Source organism: Rhinoderma darwinii, chromosome 2, assembly GCF_050947455.1.
Source record: "Rhinoderma darwinii isolate aRhiDar2 chromosome 2, aRhiDar2.hap1, whole genome shotgun sequence".
Classification (NCBI taxonomy): Eukaryota; Metazoa; Chordata; class Amphibia; order Anura; family Rhinodermatidae; genus Rhinoderma; species Rhinoderma darwinii.
Genome location: NC_134688.1, coordinates 348,219,388 through 348,243,478, shown reverse-complemented (window position 1 = coordinate 348,243,478; position 24,091 = coordinate 348,219,388). Strand labels below are relative to the sequence as shown.

At 40.6% G+C, this 24,091-nt stretch overlaps 1 protein-coding gene and 1 long non-coding RNA gene across 2 annotated transcripts; both read right to left on the bottom strand.

Annotated features, from left to right (window-relative positions):
* Positions 1 to 406: 406 nt before the first annotated feature.
* Positions 407 to 1,749, bottom strand: LOC142741309 (uncharacterized). The gene is made up of 3 exons (XR_012881086.1): positions 1,644 to 1,749; positions 906 to 1,021; positions 407 to 501 (listed from the first exon to the last, which is right to left on the bottom strand). It is a non-coding gene; the product is annotated as an uncharacterized LOC142741309 (long non-coding RNA).
* A 1,077-nt stretch (positions 1,750 to 2,826) lies between these two features.
* Positions 2,827 to 23,546, bottom strand: LOC142741860 (uncharacterized). The gene is made up of 5 exons (XM_075851188.1): positions 23,204 to 23,546; positions 3,679 to 3,874; positions 3,484 to 3,586; positions 3,204 to 3,295; positions 2,827 to 2,980 (listed from the first exon to the last, which is right to left on the bottom strand). The coding sequence occupies exons 1-5, from the start codon at positions 23,544 to 23,546 to the stop codon at positions 2,827 to 2,829; spliced, it is 888 nt and encodes a 295-aa protein (XP_075707303.1).
* Between the last annotated feature and the right edge of the window lie 545 nt (positions 23,547 to 24,091).

Genomic DNA, 24,091 nt, shown 5'->3' with positions numbered 1-24,091 from the left:
AGAGATGGAAGAACATTTTCACCGAAAACATAATAGACAACTACAAAGCTCTTACCTGTAAGGACATGAACAGATGCAGCTATTTTTTTTGTCCTTTCCTCCTAATGCCCGTTACATAGATTTTACGATCAAAGCGTCCACCAGCCAAGGGGATGCTGGAATGAGAAATATATTTATGTAAGACATATGATAATGTTAGCAGGTAACCATACTTTGCTTAGTTTCACATCCTATAATCCTCCAGTACTGTCACCAAGGTGTACAGCCACCTGCCCCAAAGTGTGAGCTCTGGCTATAAGGACCATGTAGTAATGACGGCTACTGAAAGTATCATACCAACAACATGGAGGAAAACATGACTTACTCATCTGAACCAGGCCTGATCTTTACTTCAAAGATGCCAAAAACAGGTCGGTGGTCTGAGGTCTTCAAAACAGGGCAAGAGTCGTATCTCAGGACTCGCACATCTCCCTCACATTGGCTTTTAAACAACACCCTGTCCTGTAGAGGTCATGAAAATAACAAATATCATTAGTGAAATCATATTATAATATATTATTAAACTGCAAAACAACACAGACCTAAATGTTGGGCCTACTTTATTTATATTGCAGAATATTGAGACTTTATTGCATTTTAGGTTTGACTTGGTCACACAGATTTCATTAAATAAGTATCCTTGACCCATGCTGGGCAACGACATATTACACTGGGAAACTGTGATGACAAACTCACTACATAAAAGTAAAATTAACTGAAAGCTTTGTTCATAAGAAATTACTCTTCCAGCTATAATAATAACAATTCATTACATTGGGGGAGGGGATTCATTATATAATGGGTGCTCTGGCCCATGGATTCTATTGTCTCTAAAGCTCTGTAGACCTGGAAATAAGATATCTTACAGTATATGATGGAATTCTCTGCTTTGCTGATGTATCATAGGTGTCTGTGCCAATGTCAAACTTATATGTAGGAGGGAAATCAATGGTGTGCTCCTTGAACCCTAGAAATATGGACCCTTAAGTTGAAAGAAAAAAAAGTTGTCAGTATTAAAAAAAAAAAAGGAGCAATTGATAATTTTAGCACTATATAAGAATTTGGGGAACATATCAACCATCATGTCAGTGATTTGTATTAATCTGTGGAAGTGGTTGTGGTATTAAAGGGGTTTTCCAACTTCTGACAACTGATGACATACTCACCAGATAGGTCATCAGTACATGATCTGTGGTGGTCCGACACCCGGACCCTGCACTAATCAGCTGGTCCGGTGCCTTTGAGCACCGGACGTACATGCCGGATGCAGTTGGCGCCGGCCACGGAATTGCAGCCGAGCTGCAGTACTGCAACTCTGCTCCTATTCAAGTGAATAGGAGGCAGACCTGCAGTTATGCATCATGGCAGCTATGCTATGTAAGGAGCCAACTGCTTCCGGCTCCGTACATAGCATTGTGTGCCATAACATCCGGTGCCCGCAGGCCACTGGAGCAGCTTAACGGTGCAGCGTCCAGGTGTCGGACCCGCACCGATGATATACTGATGACCTATCCGGTGGATAGGTCATCAGTTGTCAGAAGGTGGAGAACCCCTTTAATGAATGTTGAGGAGTGATATAGAGATCTGTCTACTAGTAAATATACCATTGTTCTTGGCTTCATTCAGATGGTCATGTTTGAGGAGACTGGACATATCTTTTCCTTCGATCTTCTGCAGAAGGGATTCCACATTTTTTCTGTCCTCTTTAAGCTGAAAATTGAGGTCTCCAAACCAAAACACCCGATCAAAGCGGCTGGTGACGTCCACTGTAGAATAAAAAAAAAATAAAAAAATTATAGCACATGACTGCATTAGACTCAACGGAGACAAATAGAGAGATAAAAGGATCCATAGGTTCAACCACATAAGTAATACTCACAGGCATTGGAGTTGATTCTTTCCGGAATAATTTGAGGCAGACGGAGACCCTCAGTGATGGTTTTATAGTCCTGGATCCTCTTGCTGACTGCCCCAACTGCCAACAAAATAATACATATTAGCAGTGGCGGATGATCATATGGGCGGTCCGAATCACATATTATTTTCAAAAAAACACATTGCAGCGCGCCACCGCCGCTAATGGAGAGGAGGGGTGGGTGTGAGGGATTATACGGCCGCACCGTCCGCCCTGCTGCCTCTCTGAGGGGGAGGCGGCGCAACTGAAACCAGCCGCCGCCACCCCCTCCTGCACTAATTGTACCTACGTGTATCTGTATTACTGGCCACTCACAACATAGAATGAGATTGATAGATTAGAAAAAGTTTGATCAAACAGGAACAAACCTTTTATTTTTACCAAAACATTATTAGTACAGATCTCTTCATATCATCCCATATATTTCAGTTAATTATCAAATAGCAGCAATTTTATGCAAAGTAAAACTGTACATGGTCATATATTAATATTGTAAATACTTACATCTCAGATGTGAATTAATAAAAAGGAAAGATGTTCCAAAGACGGTGAAGGCAACACCCAAGGCTCCTTTAGTTTTCACATGGTGGAATAGCCTGGTTGTTACATGGGTGTGCTCTACCTCTGTATAAGAAATGAAACACAAAAAGACGGGTCAGTGGTTAAGAGTACTACATGCAACAATGGAATAGAAATTATTTCCAATTAAACTATGGAAATATTACTAGAACATAATTTCATGCTTTGTAACTGTGGTGTGAACTTTTAGATCTCCAATACTCAGAAGTCAAGAATCTGAGAGCCAAGCTCTTAGGCATCTAATTCTAATAACTAAATAAGATGTTCCAGCTAATGACTACATTCAAGACTTCTTATGTAGACGTAGGAATGTGAATCTTACCTGAGCAGAACCAGATTAGTTCCCGTCGAACAAAGATGGTGAGATACAGGACTCCGAGCCCGGAGGAGTGATATAATACATAGTGTGGTCCAAGGGTCTCCTGTAATTTTATCTCCCATTCCTGTCTACAAGAAGACACAATTTCAGATTTACATATTAATAAATGACACAAGATTAAGATACTCAACTCATCTGTATCAACACTCCATATAATAACCTCTGGTGTTGAATTTTGAAAATTAAGGAGTGATAATACAATAAGTAGAGCATTGAGAGAGAATTTGTATCAGCCGCCCTGCTGTCCATCTGCAGTCATAGGCTGGTGTAAGACAACCTGAGAAGACTTACCTGTTTGGACATCCTTCCTGAACGCCAATAACATAAATGTCTTTCGTATCATCTGATGGTAACAGCAGATCCTCCACATTTTGCGGGTAATCCTGTTCAAAATATACAAACATTAATATTGTATACAAAGAGCGCTAACTCAACTGACATAGGGTAGAATATGACCTGTCTATGTAATATTCAACTACAAACTAAAGAGACATGGTTACTGGCCCATTTCATCCAACTTGAGCTCGGGCATACTGATGGGTCACAATAAATATTGTACATTACTTCTCACCTTTCCCTCCATATTCCAGGTGGCAACATATAGTCTCAACCGTCTATCTGGGAAATAGCGATCCAGTTCTCTAGCGCCGATCACAGCGCTGCTGCCAAAGTTTCTGTGAAGATATGGGGAGAATTAAAGATCTAGTGACTGTTATACCACAGCTCTGGATATCTGAGCAATGTATGAGAATTATTAATTACATACCTTTTACGGATATTTTTGGAGCGCAGGCGGGTCAGCAGGCTGAATGCGCTCTTCTTGGTGTTCTTTGACGTAATGTCACAATATTTGCTGTGACTAAGATCGCTGGATTTTTCATCTGCCATATCTTTGATGACAGAAAACTTCTGGAGCGAGATGTTAGGCTCCTCCATAGTTGGTATGTCTCCCATCAGATTTCCTTTATCAGGAATTTGGGAGACATGATATTTCTTAGATTTTTTCCAAAAGGGCATGGTTGTTTAATGCCCGGGTGCAAAACTGCACCAATGTCCTTGGTAGAAAACCAGGAGACAGTCAAGATAGAATTTGACTAATCGCCTCTAGTTCTCCGAAAATAGGACAAATCGCTAACCGTATAAGCAACACAGTAAGTAACACAGTGTCAATCCAACAGCAAGACCTAGAAAGACCAGAAAACTATAAGGGAGTCGTTACTTGTGATGAAACTAGCTGGAAAAATTAGTTATTAAATAGGGTATACCTATAACAGAATATTGTCACTCATAAGTGTCAGAGGATCACATGACCTGGGAGCCCCTGTTGATAACATTGTATTAGGTTTGGAAGCTGAAACAATGTATTGGTTGTTAAATTGACCATATGGCATTTTAAAGGGTTGAATTTTTTTTTCATATTAATTGATAACCAGAATTTAGAACCTAAGTAATTGGAGTTAGTAATAAATACTTTTTATTGTTATCTTTTTTATTGTTATTATTATTATTATTATTATTATGATTATATACATAATTATTAATTTCAATTGTTAATAAGGACACGTTTCCAGGGGATTAGCACTATCCTTCTCAAATTTAGTCTGACAAATGCTATTAGGCTGTTTATTCCTGGACTTACTAATATTTTATTACTAAAAAAAATAAAAAAAAAGCAATACTCCTTATAATCATTTATTTATGTACATGATTCAAACATCAAATAGTTTAAATCTTGTAATAAAACCAATACTACCATAGACGCAGTAAGATACACGACTATCTAGACTCATCTCAAGACATCACAATAGCAGCACCTGATGTAGGTTGGTTGCATAGCCATACCAGCTAATATTCAGGATTGACCTGATATATAAATAGTATAGTCTACAGACAGAAAACCTAAACTTCATAAATATGAATTCCCTTATAAACATTTATTATGAGAATTACTGGTAGCAGCCAAGTTTAAGGACGCGGCAGTCGTCCGAAACGCGTAGGCCCCGAGGACACTATACCTCTACTTTTCTACACACCCAGGACTACATACAACTGGACTTCCTTTTAACCCAATTCATTAAACTTGGAACAGACAATCCATTTTAATTCTACCTAGCGCTGGATCCTTTTTCTCCCTTCCTGCTAGCCTGCCGTGTGCCGACACGAGGATCCGAGCGCTACCCACAACACACTGGAGTGTGCCAGGTGAGCTGGAGGTTCTCTCCCCATTTTTTGGAGAATTACTGGTGTTATAAACTGGAGGGTGTGATAATAATTTCCCAGAGATTCACATTCTTTGCTTTGTGGTTGCTTTATGAATCTACCAGCAGAATACAGACACCAATTTCTGTCTGCAATCTGCATTCTGTCTATGGAGCAGATGTGACAGGCCACAATATTGCTATTTAAGCAATTTCCTAGTGTATAAGTATGCCAAATAAAAAACAAAATAACACGACAAACACTAGAATTACATGTAAGAATCCAATATTCATAAAGAGACTGATAGATGAGACTGTTCTAGAGACGTAGCAATGATAAAGTACTTACCGTACCGGTCACATCCACCTGATAAATGACAGCCCTCTGGCCAGCACTATACTTTATACCTAAGCTCGGTGACATCACAATAGATATATACTCGGTACACTACAGTATATGGCCAAAAGTATGTGGACACCAATGGTTGAGACACTGATGTTGGGCAAAAAGTTCTGGCTCGCAATTGCCTTTCCAATTCACTCCAAAGGTTTTGTTGGGACTGTGCAGATACGCAAGTTCCTCCACATCGAACTTGTCAAACCATGTCTTTAGGGACCCTCTTTGTGCACAGGGGCACAGTCATACTAGGACAGGAAAGGGTCTTACCCAAACTATTACCACAAAGTTGGAAGCATACAATTGTTTAAATAGTCTTATTAACCCCTACTGGAAAAATGGGGATTTAATCCAACCCCTTACAAACAATCCAGACCATTATACAAACTTCACTCAATTTTATAATAGGCACTATACAGTCCAGTAGGTAGCATTCTCCGGGCAGGCACAAAACGCAAATTCGTCCATTAGATGGCCAGATAGTGAACCGTTATTTATTACTCAACAGAACATGTTTCCCATGCTCCAAAATTCAACGGCGACGTGTTTTACACCCATCCAGCTGATTCTTGGCTCAATAATTAGAAGAGGTGTCCAAATACTATTGGCCATATAGTGTAGGTGGATTACCTAACTACACTCGTTATAACTTACAGATCTTAATATGGCATTTTCAATGGCTTTTACATATTTTTTTTATATTACTTGATCAAAATTCTGAATGTTATTACATTGTGTTAATGTGTTAATTTATAGAATTATTTTTAGGGAATTTACACTAATATAAGGACTTACTACATAACAGTCCCCTAATATGACCATACTGTAATTTCTCCTTTACAATCGAGAGACAAAATAAGTTCTCAGGGCTGCAGGGAACCAAAATTATGTGTTGTTACCCTGCAAATCTATTATCGGCTGAATGTAGGCTGCCATTTCTTACAGCCTGTGTTCTTTCTATGATATTTAAGCAATTCAATTGTATAATGAAACAAAAAAAGATATTACAACCACTATTAAACCATATCTTGAAGGCATGGATTCAATTTTCCTAATATAATGGATCGATCAGAGTCAGGTACAGATAGAGAAATGATAGAGAACTTACCGGTCACATCCAACTGAGTGACAGCTCTGTGACCAGCATCATTGCATATACCCAAGCTCTATGACATCACAATAGATGCTTTTATGACCTCACCCATAATTTGCATATTTCAAGTATAGATTTACCATCATTAATAGTAGTGACATCACAATAGATATACCCGGCGTGAGCTGCTTTTATGACCACACACATCATTTGCATATTTCAGTATGGCTTTAACAATATTTTTAATGTTTGATTGTTATTTATATTTTGAATGTAGTTTCTATATTCATAATGTTTCCGTGGACAGACTCTTACCCAGTACTGCCAAGACAGGAGATCAGGGATAGAATTAAAACCCATAATAAATTGTAAAAGTCAGAGATATGGTTCAGTCTTGGTGCATGGAACTTGTAATGTTCTTCTCTCACAGTTGGTTTAGTGTGTGTCTAGTTATTACAATCTGGACGGATCTGCAGCTGCTGAACATCTGATAGATAATAATTTCTGTCTGTGTGACATTGAGGAAACAATATTATATTAAAATACATAATCTTTGTAATAAATATGACTGAAAACCTGAAGACCCTCATAAGGTGCTGGGGCTCTGCACCAGTAAGAACATCCTACATGCTGCATCTCCTGTGCTCAGCTCTCGAGGGAATAAAGAGGTGGTAAGAATTGATCTATTCATCCTGAGAGGAGACGGTCAGACCTGATGTGAACGTATTCAGCATAAATAGCTCACAGATAACTGCACATAATCTCTGCCAGTTGCTCTCCTGTTCTAAAAAGTAGATCTGTGGCACCAGAAGGCGAATAACTTCAGGAACCAACTAAGTTGGAATAGTATATAGATCATAGGCCTCCCAAGAGGGGGTAGAAGACCAACACCCAGATTTATTCATGAAAAATGGCTGCATGATAATTTTAAGGATACCACATTCTCTGCAGCATTTGAAGTCAAGAGGACCAAAGAATTCCTGCCTGGTTCCTTAATCCGGGTCACTCCTAAAACCATTGCTGGCCCATTAGGTAAACTGTAAAGACAGGGAGCGACATCAAGAAATGCTTAAGTAATTTACAAATGTCTCATGTCCTCATCATCCAATGGTTGCCAGTGAACCTCATATAACTACAGTATGTATGAAACCCATTAATACCTGAGAAATCCACAGCATGTAGAAGGTTCAATGAGTTTCTTTTATTAGTCATTAATTAAGTGAATAATTTGTCATAATAATGTTTATCGGGCATAAATGTTTCTATATTTCTCAAGTTAGCGGTGTTATATGTGATCCCAGAAATGCACCAATTATCTTTTTAAGCCAAGCTTCGTTTTTCTGATAGAGAGTTTATTCCCTGCTTCCCTTTACACAGCTTTATTGAAATAATAAAATTCTGGGTGCCTGCAAGTACAACTAGGGCAGCTTTCTGTATATGGATTTACTGCATGTTGCATTGCACTAAGTGGAAGTTATATAAATTTATATACAGCAAACCGTACACAGTGACAGCTGCAGAAAGCAGGAATTGTATTATTCAAAGGGGTTATCTGGGTTTTTAAAACTGATGGCCTGTACTTAGGATAGGCTGTCAATATTAGAGCGGGGTGGGTTCGTCTCTTGTCACCCTCGCCGATCAGCTATTTGAAGGGTCTGCAACCCTTGTATGAGAGCTGCAGCCTCTTCATTGTTTTCATGGTTTACCTTCTCGTTCGTATTAGCACGTGCTGTTAAATTTTTAGTGGCTGTGCACAGTATTGCACCCCTGTCCCATTAAAATTAAGGGGTCTTGTTAGGAATTGGATTATAAAAGCGGTAAGGTTTGGAATCTTAATTTATATAGGAGTCCTGTTTAAATTCTGAATTTATATAGGGGTCTGGTCTGGGGTATGAATTAATTTTGGTGTTTGGTCTGGGGTCTGAGTTTATTCTTGTTACTTAAAATGCTGGGAATTGCTGCAGAAGCAATCGGCCAAAATAGTCTGGGCAGCAGACTCTGTATTTATTATGGCAAGTCGTCATAACAATCTTGGCTGGAAGGGGAAGAAAAGGAAAGAGAACGTCTACAATCAGCGAAGACGTCACCTATGAGTCACTGGATTTAATGAGGACATGTCAATCCTCCAAACATGTCTATTTTAGCAAATGTTTGTATGCTTTTACCTATCCAAGCGATTGTAAGATTCTTCTCTCGTGACACATTGTACTTTGTTACTGGTAAAACTTGGTAGATACATTCAGTATTTATTTTTGAAAAACACAAAAATTTTGCGAAAAATTAGCATTTTTACAAATTTCTATGTATCTGTTTGTAATACATATGGTTATACCACACAAAATAGTTACTAATTAACATTTCCCATATCTCTATTTTAGATTGGCATAATTTTTTGAACATCCTTTTATTTTTCTAGGACGTTACAAGGCTTAGAACTTAGCAGACATTATCACACAAATTTCAAAAGGCTGTTTTTACAGGGACCAGTTCAGTTCTGAAGTGGCTTTGAGGGGCCCATACAATACAACCCCCCATAAAGCACTCCATTTTAAAAACAGTACCCCTCAAAGTATTCAAAACAGCATTTAGAGATTTTCTTAACTCTACAGACCTTTCACAAGAATTAGAGCAACGTAGGGGTGAAATTTACAAATTTCAGTTTTTTTTGCAGAAATTAATTTTTAATCTTTTTTTCTCTGTAACACGGAAGGTGTTACGAGATAAACACAACTTAATATTTATTGCCCAGATTCTGCAGTTTTTAGTGTGCTAATTTACTGAAGCACAGGCTTGAGAAGCAATGTAGTGCCTAGAGGATCTTGGGGCCTTCTTATTATTAGATTATATTTTAGGCACCATGTCAGGTTTGAAGAGGTGTGATGCCAAAACAAAGGAAACACCCCAAAAAAGTCCCCATTTTGGAACCTAAACCTAACAAGGAATTCATCTTGGCATATAGTGAGCATTTTGACTAGAGATGAGCGAACCGGGACAACCGAACCCGGTTTCGGTCCGAACTTCCGGAAAAGTTTGGTTCGCAGCGAATCCGAACTTCACCGGGTTCGGCCGAACCCGTTTTGACCGAACCCGGTCAAAAATATTATACAAATCGGCAGCCACTTGTCTCTATCAATCACTGATAGAGAAAAGAGGCTGCTGATTAAAAATAAAATAAAAAGCATTTCATACGTACCTGGTCGTTGTCTTGGGGACGAGTCCCTCTTCTTCCTCCAGTCCGACCTTCTTTTCTGACGCGGCAGCCTGTGATTGGCTGCAGCGCTCACATGGGCTGCATCGTCATCAAGGAATGTCGTGCCGGATGTCGAGAGGGACGCGTCACCAAGGCAACGGCCAGGAGACCGGACTGGAGGAAGCAGGGAGTTCCCGGTAAGTATGAACGTCTTTTTTTTTACAGGTTACTCTATATTTTGATCGGTAGTCACTGTCCAGGGTGCTGAAACAGTTACTGCCGATCAGTTAACTCTTTCAGCACATTGGACAGTGACTATTTACTGACGTTGCCTAGCAACGCTGCCGTAATGACGGGTGCACACATGTAGCCACCCGTCATTACGGGGCCTCATGCACACGACCGTAAAAACACCCGTTATTACGGGTCGTAATTACGACCCGAAATAGCGGGTCCATAGACTTCTGTTAGCCACGGGTACCTTCCCGTTTTCTCACGGGAAGGTGCCCGTGCCGTTAAAAAGATAGAACATGTTCTATTTTTTCATTTTACAGGCCGTGCTCGTAATTACGACTCGTAATTACGAGCACGGCCGGGCACGGCCGGCCACGGGCAGCCGGCCGCTTTTGCGAACCCTGCTGTCATTATAATTATAGCAGCACGGCCCGTAAAATAGAACATGTTCTATTTTTTTTAACGGAATGGGCACCTTCCCGTGAGAAAACGGGAAGGTACCCGTGGGTAACAGAAGTCTATGAGCCCGTTATTGCAGGTCGTAATTACGACCCGCAATAATGGGTGTTTTTACGGTCGTGTGCATAATGGGAGCACGGCTCGGAAAAACGAATTGCTGCCCGTGGCCGGCCGTGCTCATCTCCTGAAATACTCTGTGCTGCCTTAAACTTTGTGGACAGGTCAGGATCCTGTTTCTTTTAAATGCTGCTAGGGAACCCGCTCGATCAACTATATAAGGCTGCACTACAGTGCAGCATTTAAAAGAAACAGGATCCTGACCTGTCCACAGAGTTTAAGTCAGCACAGAGTATTTCAGGAGATGAGCGTGCAGATTCAGTGCTGCTATGAACTCTGCTCTTACCATTACATAGCTCTCAGTCTGTTACCTCTCCTCCACTACTGTCCTTAATAACACCTTCATGATTGGCAAGTCACCACGTAACGGTAAGAGCAGAGTTCACAGCAGCACAGAGTATTTCAGGAGATGAGCGTCTGGATCTTGTGCGGGGTGGTGACTTGCCAATCATGTGAAGGTGTTCTTGAGGACAGGAGTGGATGAGAGGTAACAGACTGAGCTACGTAATGGTAAGAGCAGAGTTCACAGCAGCACAGAATCTGCACGCTCCTCTAATGAAATACTCTGTGCTGCTGTGAACTCTGCTCTTACCATTACGTAGCTCAGTCTGTTACCTCTCCTCCACTCCTGTCCTCAAAAACACCTTCACATGATTTGCAAGTCACCACCCCGCACAAGATCCGCACGCTCATCTCCTGAAATACTCTGTGCTGCTGTGAACTCTGCTCTTACCATTACGTGGTGACTTGCCAATCATGTGAAGGTGTTCTTGAGGACAGGAGTGGAGGAGAGGTAACAGACTGAGAGCTACGTAATGGTAAGAGCAGAGTTCACAGCAGCACTGAATCTGCACGCTCATCTCCTGAAATACTCTGTGCTGCCTTAGGGCATGACCACACATGGCGGAATTCCTCCGCAACTGTCCGCATCAATGCCGCACAGAATCTGCGTTGCAGATTCTGCAGCGGATCTGCACAAAATGTGCAGAAAATTGATGCGGACTGGCCGCTGCGGACTGCAGGAAAAGTGCTTCTCTTCTCCCTATTCAGTGCAGGATAGAGAGAAGGGACAGCACTTTCCCTAGTGAAAGTCAAAGAAATTCATACTTACCGCCCGTTGTCTTGGTGACGCGTCCATCTTTCGGCATCCAGCCCGACCTCCCTGGATGACGCGCCAGTCCATGTGACCGCTGCAGCCTGTGCTTGGCCTGTGATTGGCTGCAGCCGTCACTTACACTGAAACGTCATCCTGGGAGGCCGGACTGGAGACAGACGCAGGGAGTTCTCGGTAAGTATGAACTTATATTTTTTTTTACAGATACATGTATATTGAGATCGGTAGTCACTGTCCCGGGTGCAGAAACAGTTACTGCCGATCGCGTAACTCTTTCAGCACCCTGGACAGTGACTATTTACAGACGTCTCCTAGCAACGCTCCCGTCATTACGGGAGCCCCATTGACTTCCTCAGTCTGGCTGTAGACCTAGAAATACATAGGTCCAGCCAGAATGAAGAAATGTCATGGTAGTAAAAACAATACGCTCCGCAGCACACATAAGATCTGCGGACTTCATTGCGGAATTTTGACTCTCCATTGAAGTCAATGGAGAAATTCCGCCATGAGTCCGCAACCAGTCCGCCACTGCTCCGCAACAGACAGAGCATGCTGCGGACACCAAATTCCGCTCCGCAGCCTATGCTCCGCAGCGGAATTGTACGCATCGTGTAAACGAACACTGCTAAATTAAAGTGAAAGTCAATGGAGAAACGGCTCCGCTGCGGATTAACGCTGCGGAGTGTCCGCAGCGGAATTTAAGTGAAATTCCGCCATGTGTGAACCCGCCCTTAAACTCTATGGACAGGTCAGGATCCTGTTTCTTTTAAATGCTGCACTATAGCGCAGCCTTATATAGTGGATCGTGCGGGTTCCCCAGCAGCATTTAAAAGAAACAGTGTGTGTGTTTGTGTATGTGTGTGTTTGTGTATATATGTGTGTTTGGGTATGTGTCTTTGTCTGTTTTTGTTTTTATATGTGTGTTTGTGTATATGTGTGTGTGTTTTTATGTGTGTTTGTGTATATATGGGTGTGTTTGTGTATATGTGTTTGTGTATATGTTTGTGTATATGTGTGTGTATATATGGGTGTATTTGTGTATATGTTTGTGTGTAGATGTTTGTGTGTGTGTGTTTTTGTATATGTGTGTGTTTGTGTATATGTGTGTATATGGGTGTGTGTTTATGTGTGTGTGTTTGTGTATATATGGGTGTGTTTGTGTATATGTGTTTGTGTATATGTGTGTATTTGTGTATATGTGTGTGTTTGTGTATATGTGTGTGTTTGGGTATGTGTGTTTTTGTTTGTATATGTGTTTGTGTATATGTGTTAGTTCGTGTATATGTGTGTGTATATGTGTGTGTGTTTGTGTATATCTTGTTGTGTTTGTGTATAACTGTGTATATGTGTTTGTGTATATGTGTGTGTGTGTTTGTGTATATGAGTGTGTTTGTGTATATGTGTGTGTTTGGATATGTGTGTTTTTGTTTGTATATGTGTGAGTTCGTGTATATGTGTGTGTGTGTGTTTGTCTGTTTATGTGTGTGTGTGTGTGTGTGTGTATATCTTGTTGTGTTTGTGTATATATGTGTGTGTTTGTGTATGGTTGTTTGTTTGTGTGTGTGTGTGTATATATGTGTGTAGGTGAGTAGAAGTATTGGTATTGTTCACATTGATAACTGTTTTTTTATGTTGTTGCAGATTTTGATGTACCGATTGGACTACATCTTCGATTCGTTGGACTACTGCGTAGATCTACGTTTTTTCAAATTTTAATAAAATGGTTAACGAGGGTTTTGTTGGGGATTTCTTATTTCAATAAAAAAGAATTTTCTTTGTGTTTTTTTTAAACTTTATTAGTGCCTAGATAATGGCAGTTGGCTGATTGACAGCGTCCATTATTAAGGCGGTACTTAGTGTTAGCCGGTGCAGAGGCTAGCACTAACCACTTATTATTACCCCGGTACCCACCACCACCAGGGGTGCCGGGAAGAGCTTGGTACGATCCAGTACCCGACCATCTGTTGTGATGGTCGGGTACTGGGGCGGGCGTAGGCTGGTATTATGAGGCTGGGAAGGGCCAAAAACAGTGGACCTTCCCACCCTTGTAATGCTAGGCTGCTGCTGCTGTGTTGTATCGGGCTGGTTATAAAAATGGGGGGGACCCCCACGTCGTTTTTTTTTTTTATTTAGCAAATTTAACAATAGACGGGTCCCCCACATTTTTAATAAACAGCCATATACAAGGCCGCAGCAGTCTGGCATTACATGGGTGGGAAGGGCCACTGGTTTTGTCCATTCCCAGGCTAATAACACTGTGTTGTATGTGGCTGGTTATGATAAATTGGGTGGAACCCCATGTCTTTAAAAAAATAAAAAAAAATAAGAAAAAATAATTTAAAAAAATGACGTGGGGTCCCCCCCACTTTTATAACCAGCCAGATACAACACAGCAGCAGCAGCCTAGCATTACAAGGGTGGGAAGGTCCACTGTTTTTGGCCCTTCCCAGCCTCATAATACCAGCCTGCGGCCGCCCCAGAGCCCGACCATCACAACAGATGGTCGGGTACTGGATCGTACCTGGCTCTTCCCGGCACCCCTGGTGGTGGTGGGTACTGGGGTAATAATGGTGGTTAGTGTTAGCCTCTGCACCGGCTAACACTAAGCCTCGCCTTAGTAATTGATGTTGTCACTCAGACAGCGGCCATTACTAAAGTGGTAGTAATAAAATTTGAAAAGAAAAAGACAAAGATATAGATAAAATATTTTATTGAAATAAAGCACCCCCAACACAACCCTCATTAACCATTTTATTGTAGAAAAAAAAAACGTCATCTAAGTAATCTTCGAAAACGACGTAGTCCAAACACCAAACCTGTAAGGCTTAGATTCAGTTTAAGGGTATGTTCACACGAGGGCGTCCGTTACGGCTGAAATTACGGGGATGTTTCAGCCTGAAAACATCCCCGTAATTTCAGCCGTAACGGCATGTGCAGGCGCTTGAACGCCGCGTTCATTACGGGCGTAATTAGCGCTGCTATTCACTGGAGTCAATGAATAACGGCTCCAATTATGGCCAAAGAAGTGACAGGTCACTTCTTTGGCGCGGGCGTCTATTTACGTGCCGTCTTTTGACAGTGGCGCGTAAACTGCGCCTCGTGTGAACAGACAAACGTCTGCCCATTGCTTTCAATGGGCAGATGTTTGTCAGCGCTATTGAGGCGCTATTTTCGGACGTAATTCGGGGCAAAAACGCCCGAATTACGTCCGTAAATAGGCCGTGTGAACATACCCTTATGTGTGATACTGACGGTTATACCATGTATAGAAGCCTGCCGCGAAGTTGACTTAGATACAGGGCGCCAGCAGACAGTATCATACATGGCCATACAGACATATATACAAACAAACATACATGCAAACATACATACATACATACATACATACATATATACAAACATACATACATACATACAAGCATGCACATATATACATGCAAATATACATACATGCAAACATACACACATATATACATACATACATGCAAACTATCATACATACATACATGCATACACACACACATGAAAACATACATACATACAAACAAACATACAAAGATACATACATGCATACATACAAGCATGCACAAATATACATGCAAATATAAATACATGCAAACATAATTACATACATGCACATATATATATAAACATACATGCAAACATACATGCAAAAATAAAAATATGCAAACATACATACATACATGCACATATATACATACATACATACATACATACATACATGACAACATACATACATACATACATACATGAAAACATACATACATGCAAACATACATACATGCAAACATACATACATACATGCATACATACATGCAAACATACATACAAACATACATACATGCAAACATACACACATGCAAACATACATACTTACATGCAAATATATACATGCAAATATACATACACACATGCACATATATACATACATGCCAACATACATGCACATATATACATACATACATGACAACATACATACATACATACATGACAACATACATACATACATACATACATGAAAACATACATACAAACATACATTCATGCAAACATACATACATGCAAACATACATACATACATGCAAATATATACATGCAAATATACATACACACATGCACATATATACATACATGCCAACATACATGCAAACATACATGCACATATATACATGCATGCATACATGACAACATACATAAATGCAAACATACATACATACATGCAAACCTACATACATGCAAACATACACACATGCAAACATACATACATACATATATATACATGCAAATATACATACAAACATGCACATATATACATACATGCAAACATACATGCACATATATACATACATACATACATACATGACAACATAAATACATACATACATACATGACAACATACATACATACATACATACAAACATACATACATACATGCAAACATACATTCATGCAAACATACATACATGCAAACATACATCCAAACATACAAATATATACATACACGCCAACATATATGCAAACATACATGCACATATATACATACATACATGACAACATACATACATACATACATACATGACAACATACATACATGCAAACATACATGAATGCAAACATACATACATGCAAACATACACACATGCAAACATATATATATACATATACTGTATATACATGCAAATATACATACAAACATGCACATATATACATACATGCCAACATACATGCACATATATACATACATGCATACATGACAACATACATACATACTGCATACATACATACATGACAACATACATACATGCCAACATACATACATACATGCCAAAAAAATAAAAATACGTTCATACTTACTTTCCTCCTGTCCGGCCTCCAGCGATGACGTTTCATCCATGTCGCCGCTGCAGCCTGTGATTGGCTGCAGAGGCGGTCACATGGGATGAAGCGTCATCCTGACGTGCGTGACCGCCACTACAGCCTGTGCAGCGGCGAAAGGGATAAAACGTCATCGCTGGAGGCCGGACAGGAGGAAAGTAAGTACGAACATATTATTTTTATTTTTTTATTACATAAAAATTTTATTTTCCGCCCGCCGAGCATGTACTGTCAAGGTTGCTGAAAGAGTTAGTGCAGCCCATTAACTCTATCAGCACCCTGGACAGTAGCATGCTCGGCGCACGGAAGTGACAGGTTTGGTCCGAACTAGTTCGGTCCGAATCAAACTTTTTTGTGAAATTCGGCGAACTAGCCGAACCTAACTTTTGATAAGTTCGCTCATCTCTAATTTTGACCCCACAGATTTTATTAGAATTTGTATGTCAAAATAAAAAATGCATATTATTTTCCAATAAGATGTTATTTAGCTAAAAAGAAAATCAATTTCCACAAGGAATAAAGAAGAAAAAGCCACCAACATTTGTAAAGCAACTTCTCCAGAGTATGGAAATACCCCATATGTCGTCATAAACTGCAGTTTGGGCACATGGCAGGGCTCAGAAGGGAAGAAGCGCCATTTGGCTTTTGGAGTGCAGATTTTGCTGGATTGGTTTCTTGGTGCCATGTCGCATTTGCAAAGCCCCTTAAGGTAACAGTACAATGGAAACTTCCCAAAAGTGACTTCGTTTGGGAAACTACACGCCTTGAGAAATTCATCTAGCATTTTTACCCCAAAGGTGCTTCATAGATTTTGTTTGAATTTGGACGTGAAAATAAAAAACAAAATTTTTTTCCAATAAGATGTCATTTTCGCTGAAAAAAAACGAATTTCCACAAGAAATAAAGAAGAAAAAGCCCCCAAGATTTGTAAAACAACTTCTCCAGAGTATGGAAATACCCCATATGTGGTAATAAACTGCTGTTTGGGCAGATAATATGCATTTTTATTTTTCCAAAGCCTCTGTGGGACCAAAACTTTGGAAACTATACCCCTTGACGAATTTATCTAGGGGTGTAGTGAGCATTTTGACCCCAGATGACTTTTATAGATTTTATTAGAATTGGGCAGTGAAAATAAAAATTTCATTTTTTTCCAATAAGACTTAGATTTAGCGCAACATTTTTATTTTCTTAACGAAAAATGGAGAAAAAACACCTCAACATTTGTAAAGCAAGTTCTCCCGAATATGGCAATACCTAATATGTGGTAATAAACTACTGTTTGGGTACATGGTAGGGGTCAGAAGTGAAGGAGCGCCATTTGGCTTTTGGAGTGCAGATTTTGCTGGATTGGTTTCGGGGCGCAATGTCGCATTTGCAAAGCCTCAATGGTACCAAAACAGTGGAAACCCACAAGAAGTGACCTCATTTTGGAAATGACACCCCTCAAGTTATTCACCTAGTGATGTAGTCAGCATGTTAGCCCTGCAGGTGTTTTCCAGAAATTAGTGTACACTCAATGTTGCAGAGTGAAAATGGCAATTTTTCCATAGCTATGCCAATATGTGGTACCCAGCTTGTGCCACCATGAAAAGACAGCTCTCTAACTATTATGCTGTGATTCCCAGATTTAGAAATATCCTACATCTGGCCCTAATCTTTTGCTTGGACATTCGACAGAGCTCAGGACGGAAAGAGTACAATGCAAAATTGAGGCCTAATTTGGCGATTTACAAAGTAGTAAAGTAGTGAGCATTTTTACCCACAGGTCTTTTCTATAAATTAATGCGCTACAAATGGTGCAAAGTAAAATTGCAATTTTTCCCTAGATATGCCATTTCAGTGGCAAATATGTTGTGCCCAGCTTGTGCCACTGGAGAGACACAACCCAAAAATTGTTAAAAGGGTTCTCTCGGGTATATTTGTGTAATTAAACTGCTTTTTGGGCACACTGTAGGGCTCAGAAGGGAGGGAGCGCCCATTTGGAGTTTTCTTGGTAGTAGTTTTGTTTGGAGTATTACTTGTGTTTCAGTTTATAACGTGGGGGTACATGAAAGTTGTGCGGAGTACATCAGGGCATAATAATTGGGTAAAAAAGAAAAAAACAATAATCCATAGATGTGTGTTACGCTGTCAAGTAATCTTTTATGCACAGGCCAGTGTCGCACTCATAAATGGTGTCATTTCTTATCCCCATTTTGGTACACACTCTGCACCTCTGCAGTTTGGGGAGTTTTGCTGGGAAGTGTTCTGGTATAATGCAGGTGTCCTCGCTTCCAGAAGATATGTTTGGGCCCTCCCATTCCTGGTTCCCTAATTTTATTTTATTTTTATTGTAGACGTAGTGGATGAGGGCAGTTTTGTTGCGGGACCAGCTGTCATTTTTACTGCTACCATTTTGAGGTACATGAGACTTTTTGGTCACTTTTTATCCTATTTTTGGGAGGCAAGGTGACCAAAAAACAGCAATTCTGGCAGAGTTTTCTCCTTTTTTTTATGCAGCGTTCACCATGCATTATAAATTACATGTTACGTTTATTGTGCGGGTCAGTACGATTCCGGCGATACCAAATTTGTAGCACTTTTTTTCTGTTTTACAACTTTTTGCAAAATAAGTTAGTTTAGTAAAAATATTTTTTCTGTCACCATGTTCTGAGAGCCATAACGTTTTAAATTTTCGTTGATGGAGCTATATGAGGGCTTGTTTTTTGCAAGCTGAGCTATAGTTTTTATAGTTTTTATATCATTTTTGCATACATGCGACTTTTTAAGCACTTTTTATTCCAATTTTTGGTAGGCAAAGTGACCAAAAAAAAGCAATTCTGCCATTGATCTTTATGTTAATTTTTTACGGCATTCACCACATAGAATAAATAACATAATATTTTTATAGTTCAGGCCGTTACGGACGCGGCAATACAAAATATTTATGGTTTATATATTTTTTCAATAATAAAGGACTTAATAAGGGAAAATAGGCTATTGTGTTTTATTTTATTACTTGAAACTTTTATTTTATTTTTTACAACTTTTTTGTAACTTTTTTTACATTTATTTTTAGACCCACTATGGGACTTGAAGGTCTAATTTCTGATTTATCTTCTAACACATAGCACTACCTATGTAGCGCAATGTATTAAAACAGTCAGTCGTTCACTGACAGCAAGCCGATTAGGCTAACACCCACGACTGATGACGCAGGCTCAGCTTCTGAGCCAGCTCTTTCTTCCCATCAGTACCGGAAGCCATTTAGGACCCGCCTCCAGGTGGGGCCTATGAGGCTTCCGTACTAGGCAGATCGGGAGGCCAGTGTTAGGCCTCCGGTTGGCATTGCAGCCATCTGCCCCCTGGCAATTTCGCCACCTGGGGAGGCAATTGGCTACAAACACCTTAAATGCAGCTGTCACTTTTGACTGCTGCATTTAAGGGGTTAACGGCTGACATCAGAGCTCATTTCGGTCCCCGCCATTATATCATGGTGTCAGCTGTAACATACAGCTGACAACCAGGGATGATAGCACTGACTCAACTTCTAAATCCGTGCCATCCATTTGTCATATGGATATGGCAATTTGCGGGAAGCACTGGCTTTCCATAACGTATCCATACGACAAATGTCGGGAAGGGGTTAAAGCTGTGATGATTTGGCAATATGGTAGGCATGTGAGAGATATTGGTAGACTCTTGTCTTGATGTGGACACCTGAGATAATGCTGCACAGACTTTGTAAGTAGGCAGAGCTAATTCTATAAAAGGAGGTGATTTAGTGTGTGCCATGCTTCATTGTTGTTGTTGGCTGCAGAGAGCACGTCAGTGGAGAGTGATGGTTCTTGATTGAGAGAGTACAGTGGAGCATTCTGTCAACTGTGAGGACGAAATACTGCATGGGACTGGCGGCGGAACCGAAACAGCAGAAAGGATTTTGGAGAGGAGTTAGTTGTGCAAGCTTTTATTGCTGTTAAGATCCTGCTGGGCGGTATGCACCAGTAACCTTGACCAAAACCGGCTGATCCGAGTGACTTTTGATTGGGAGATCTTGTGTCTGCTGCATGTGGTTACGGACCTCCTCCTAAGGGAAAGAGCTCCTGAACTAAGGCAGGCGGAGGCTGTGGATACTTGTCGAATAGAGAGTGGCCAGAAGCTCAGTCAAGGAGAGTGTCTCACGTGTCGTGAGTCTGTGTAACGAAAATGAAATGAGTTGCGCCGTGCGCATTTACAGTTCAAAAACCGCCTGTACCACTTTGAAACTGTAACCGCCAAGGTCCGTTCCAGCTAAAAGACTGCAACCGATAAACCTGGTCCCATTTGTGTATTTAACTATAGTAACCCCATTTGGGAAACTACACCCACAAGAAATCTATCCAGGGATATAGTGAGCACCCCACATGTCTTTTGCAGAATTTATTGGAATTAGGTCGTGAAAATGTAACTCTACACTTTTTCCACTAAATTGTAGAATTTCTTCATTTTTACAAGGCATGAAGTAGAAAAACCTCCCACACATTTGTAAAGCAATCTCTCCCTAGTATGGAAATACCCCATATGTGGTTTAAAACTGCTGTTTGGACACACGGTAGGGTTCAGAAGGGCAGGAGCACTATTTTGCCTGCAGATTTTGCAGGATTGTTTTTTAGGCGACATGCCATATTTGCAGAACCATTGAGGTACAAGTACAGTAGAAAACACCGAGAAGTGACTCAATTTTTGAAACTACACTCCTCAGGGCATTCATCTAGGGGTGTAGTTAGCATTTTGACCCCACAGGTGTTTCCTAGGTTGATTAGAATTAGGCAGTGAAAATTTAAATTTTTATTTTTTCCAAAAATATCTAGATTTAGCTCCTAATTTTTCCTTTTCACAAGGGGTAATAGGAGAAAAACACCCCGAGATATGTTACGCAATATCTCCCGAGTATGGCAGTAGGGCACATGGCAGGGCTCAGAAAGGAAGGAGTGCTATTTGGCATTTGGAGCTCACATTTTACTGGATAGCTTTCGAGCGCCATACAATATTTTCAAAGCCCCTGAGGTACCAGAGTACAGTGATAAAAGCCCCGAGAAGTGAGCCAATTTTGGAAACCACACCGCTGAAGGCATTTATCATTTGCCTAGAAGTATGACAGGGCTCAGAATTGAAAGAGCACCATGCACATTGGAGTTCTTTATTGGTTATTTTCACAGCAATGTTCCACAATTTCAGGGATCCGAGGTCAAATAGTAAAACAAACCCCCAAGAAGTGTCCCAGTTTCGGAAACTACTCCCCTCTTGGCATATATCAAGTAGGCATTAATGCGTAGCAGATAGTGCAAAGTGAAAATGGCCACTGATTCCATTTAAGTGCACAATATGTTGTGCCCAGTTTGTGCCACTGAAGTCAAATACTTCATAAACTATTAATCGGGTTCTCCCGGGTATGGCGATTTAATATATGTGGACGTAAACTGATGTTTGGGCACACTGTAGGGTTCAGAAGGGAGGGAGCACCATTTGGCATTTGGAGTGCAGATTTTGCTTGGTAGTTGTTCTGTTTGGAGTTTTTCTTTTTTGAAAAATCTCTTTTTATTAAACAGTTACATAACAAACAATTATTATTGTGCATGACCAGAAGCAGATAAACAAAGATTGCAAACTTTACATTGTTTAGCATATGGGTAAAGACAAAAGAATAATAAATCACCAGTCGGTGACGCGAAGGCAATAGAATCCTGACAAACAAGACTACCCTCATGAAATCTACTAAATCTTGCACTTTACGAATATTAATAATCTAATAACTGTGAGAGACAGCACATACAATTCATTAAACAATGAATAACAAATGAATAACAATTAAATAACAATTCCAGTACTACAGCACCTTTAATCAATTCTGTATAAAGGAAAACTCACTTCATGCTACCCCAAGATTCAGCATATCGGCCCGGCAAATGACTTACGGAAGGGATGGACATTAGATGTAAAGAAATGTGAAGAGTTGTCTAAACATTACGTAGAACCCGTCTTGCCTATGCACTGGGACAGCCATGGGCTCCACACTTTTAGAAAACGGTCCCTGGTTTGAGTTACCCAAGCTGCCAACTCCTCCATGCGGCAGATATGTTGCATTTTATCCGACCATAGTTCTTCTGTAGGTGGGTTAGTCTGTCTCCAAAATGTGGGAATGAGCAATTTAGCTGCCGAGATCATCTGTGTCGGCAAGTTGTATATGGAGGGTGTAAAGCCAGGCTGAGGCAGCCATAAGAACACTAACTCTGCCGTTAACTTAATCTGCGTAGAGCAGATAGTGTTGATAGCACTCTCAATCCCCTTCCAGAAACTAATTATTCTAGGACAGCTTCACCATATATGTAGGTAAGAACCTGGCCCCTCATGACATCTCCAACAGGTATTGACATTCACTAGACCTATAGAGGCAAGGGATTCAGGCGTCCGATACCATCTCGTGACAAGTTTGTAAGAATTCTCCTGTATACGCACACATCTGGAGAAACCGTGAGCATGTTTCAATACATATTCCAATTCAAGTTTGGAAAAGGATTTCCCCAATTCCCTCTCCCAAGCCCCCAAATAATGGGGTTTCTGTTCAGACTTACCCATTAGAAGACCTCTATATAATTTGGACAGAATCTTTGCAGGGGTAGTTGGTAATAGGATGTAATTTTCTAACCATGTCGGATCAGCCTGAGGCGTCCTGGAGACAGCCTTGAACATATCTGTTGTAGCTACATAATCCGCAACTTGTAATGCATTCGGACGCCTCAACCCCTGTTCCTCAAATAGCTGTGCAAGGCTTGGAGGACCCAATGGGTCCAAGAGAACCGATATCTTGACGTTGTTCAGCCTCCTCCAAAAGTCTGCCGTTCTATCAGACTTTCTACCCAGGAAGGACGGTAGAACACTCAGTGGCGCCAGTGGGGAGAGGAGTTTCCCCGTCATGTTCAGAGCTCCTGCAGTATGACATACACGAACCATCCCCTTAGTGATAGGACTCAAATCCCCCCTTTTAGATATCAGATCATCTCGCAGCCAGAGCAATTGAAACGTGTCTGACCCCATAAGTGTTCTTTCCATAACTACAGACAACATGTTATTACCCCCATCCGCTAACTGCGTCCATCGTGAGAGATGATTAGCATAGAAATACAGTTCCAAGTCAGGAAGCGAAATACCTCCCTGTTCTCTTTTCTGTGAGAGAAGGCTATAGGCTAGTCTGGGGCGTTTAGGATGCCATAAGAAGGATGTAAACAAGGATTTAAAGTTCCGAAAGTAGCTTCTCGGGACCCCAATGGGCAAGGCAGTCAGCAGGTACATGATCTGTGGAAGTATATACGTAGTCAATAAGTTTTTCCTACCAAACCACGAGAGGAATGGCAACTTAAGGAACCCTATTTGTGAACCAATTTTGATAAAGAGGGGTTTGTAATTAATGGAGAACAATTCCCCAAGGTTAGCTGGGATCATAATCCCCAAAAATTTTATGG

Coding starts and splice junctions, on each gene's coding strand:
- LOC142741860 (XM_075851188.1), bottom strand. CDS start 23,546: ATGACGGGGAAACTCCTCTCCCCACTGGCGCCACTGAGTGTTCTACCG. Junction 3,587..3,678: donor TCCAAAAATATCCGTAAAAG/GTATGTAATTAA, acceptor ATATCTTCACAG/AAACTTTGGCAGCAGCGCTG. Junction 3,296..3,483: donor CCTGGAATATGGAGGGAAAG/GTGAGAAGTAAT, acceptor TATTTTGAACAG/GATTACCCGCAAAATGTGGA.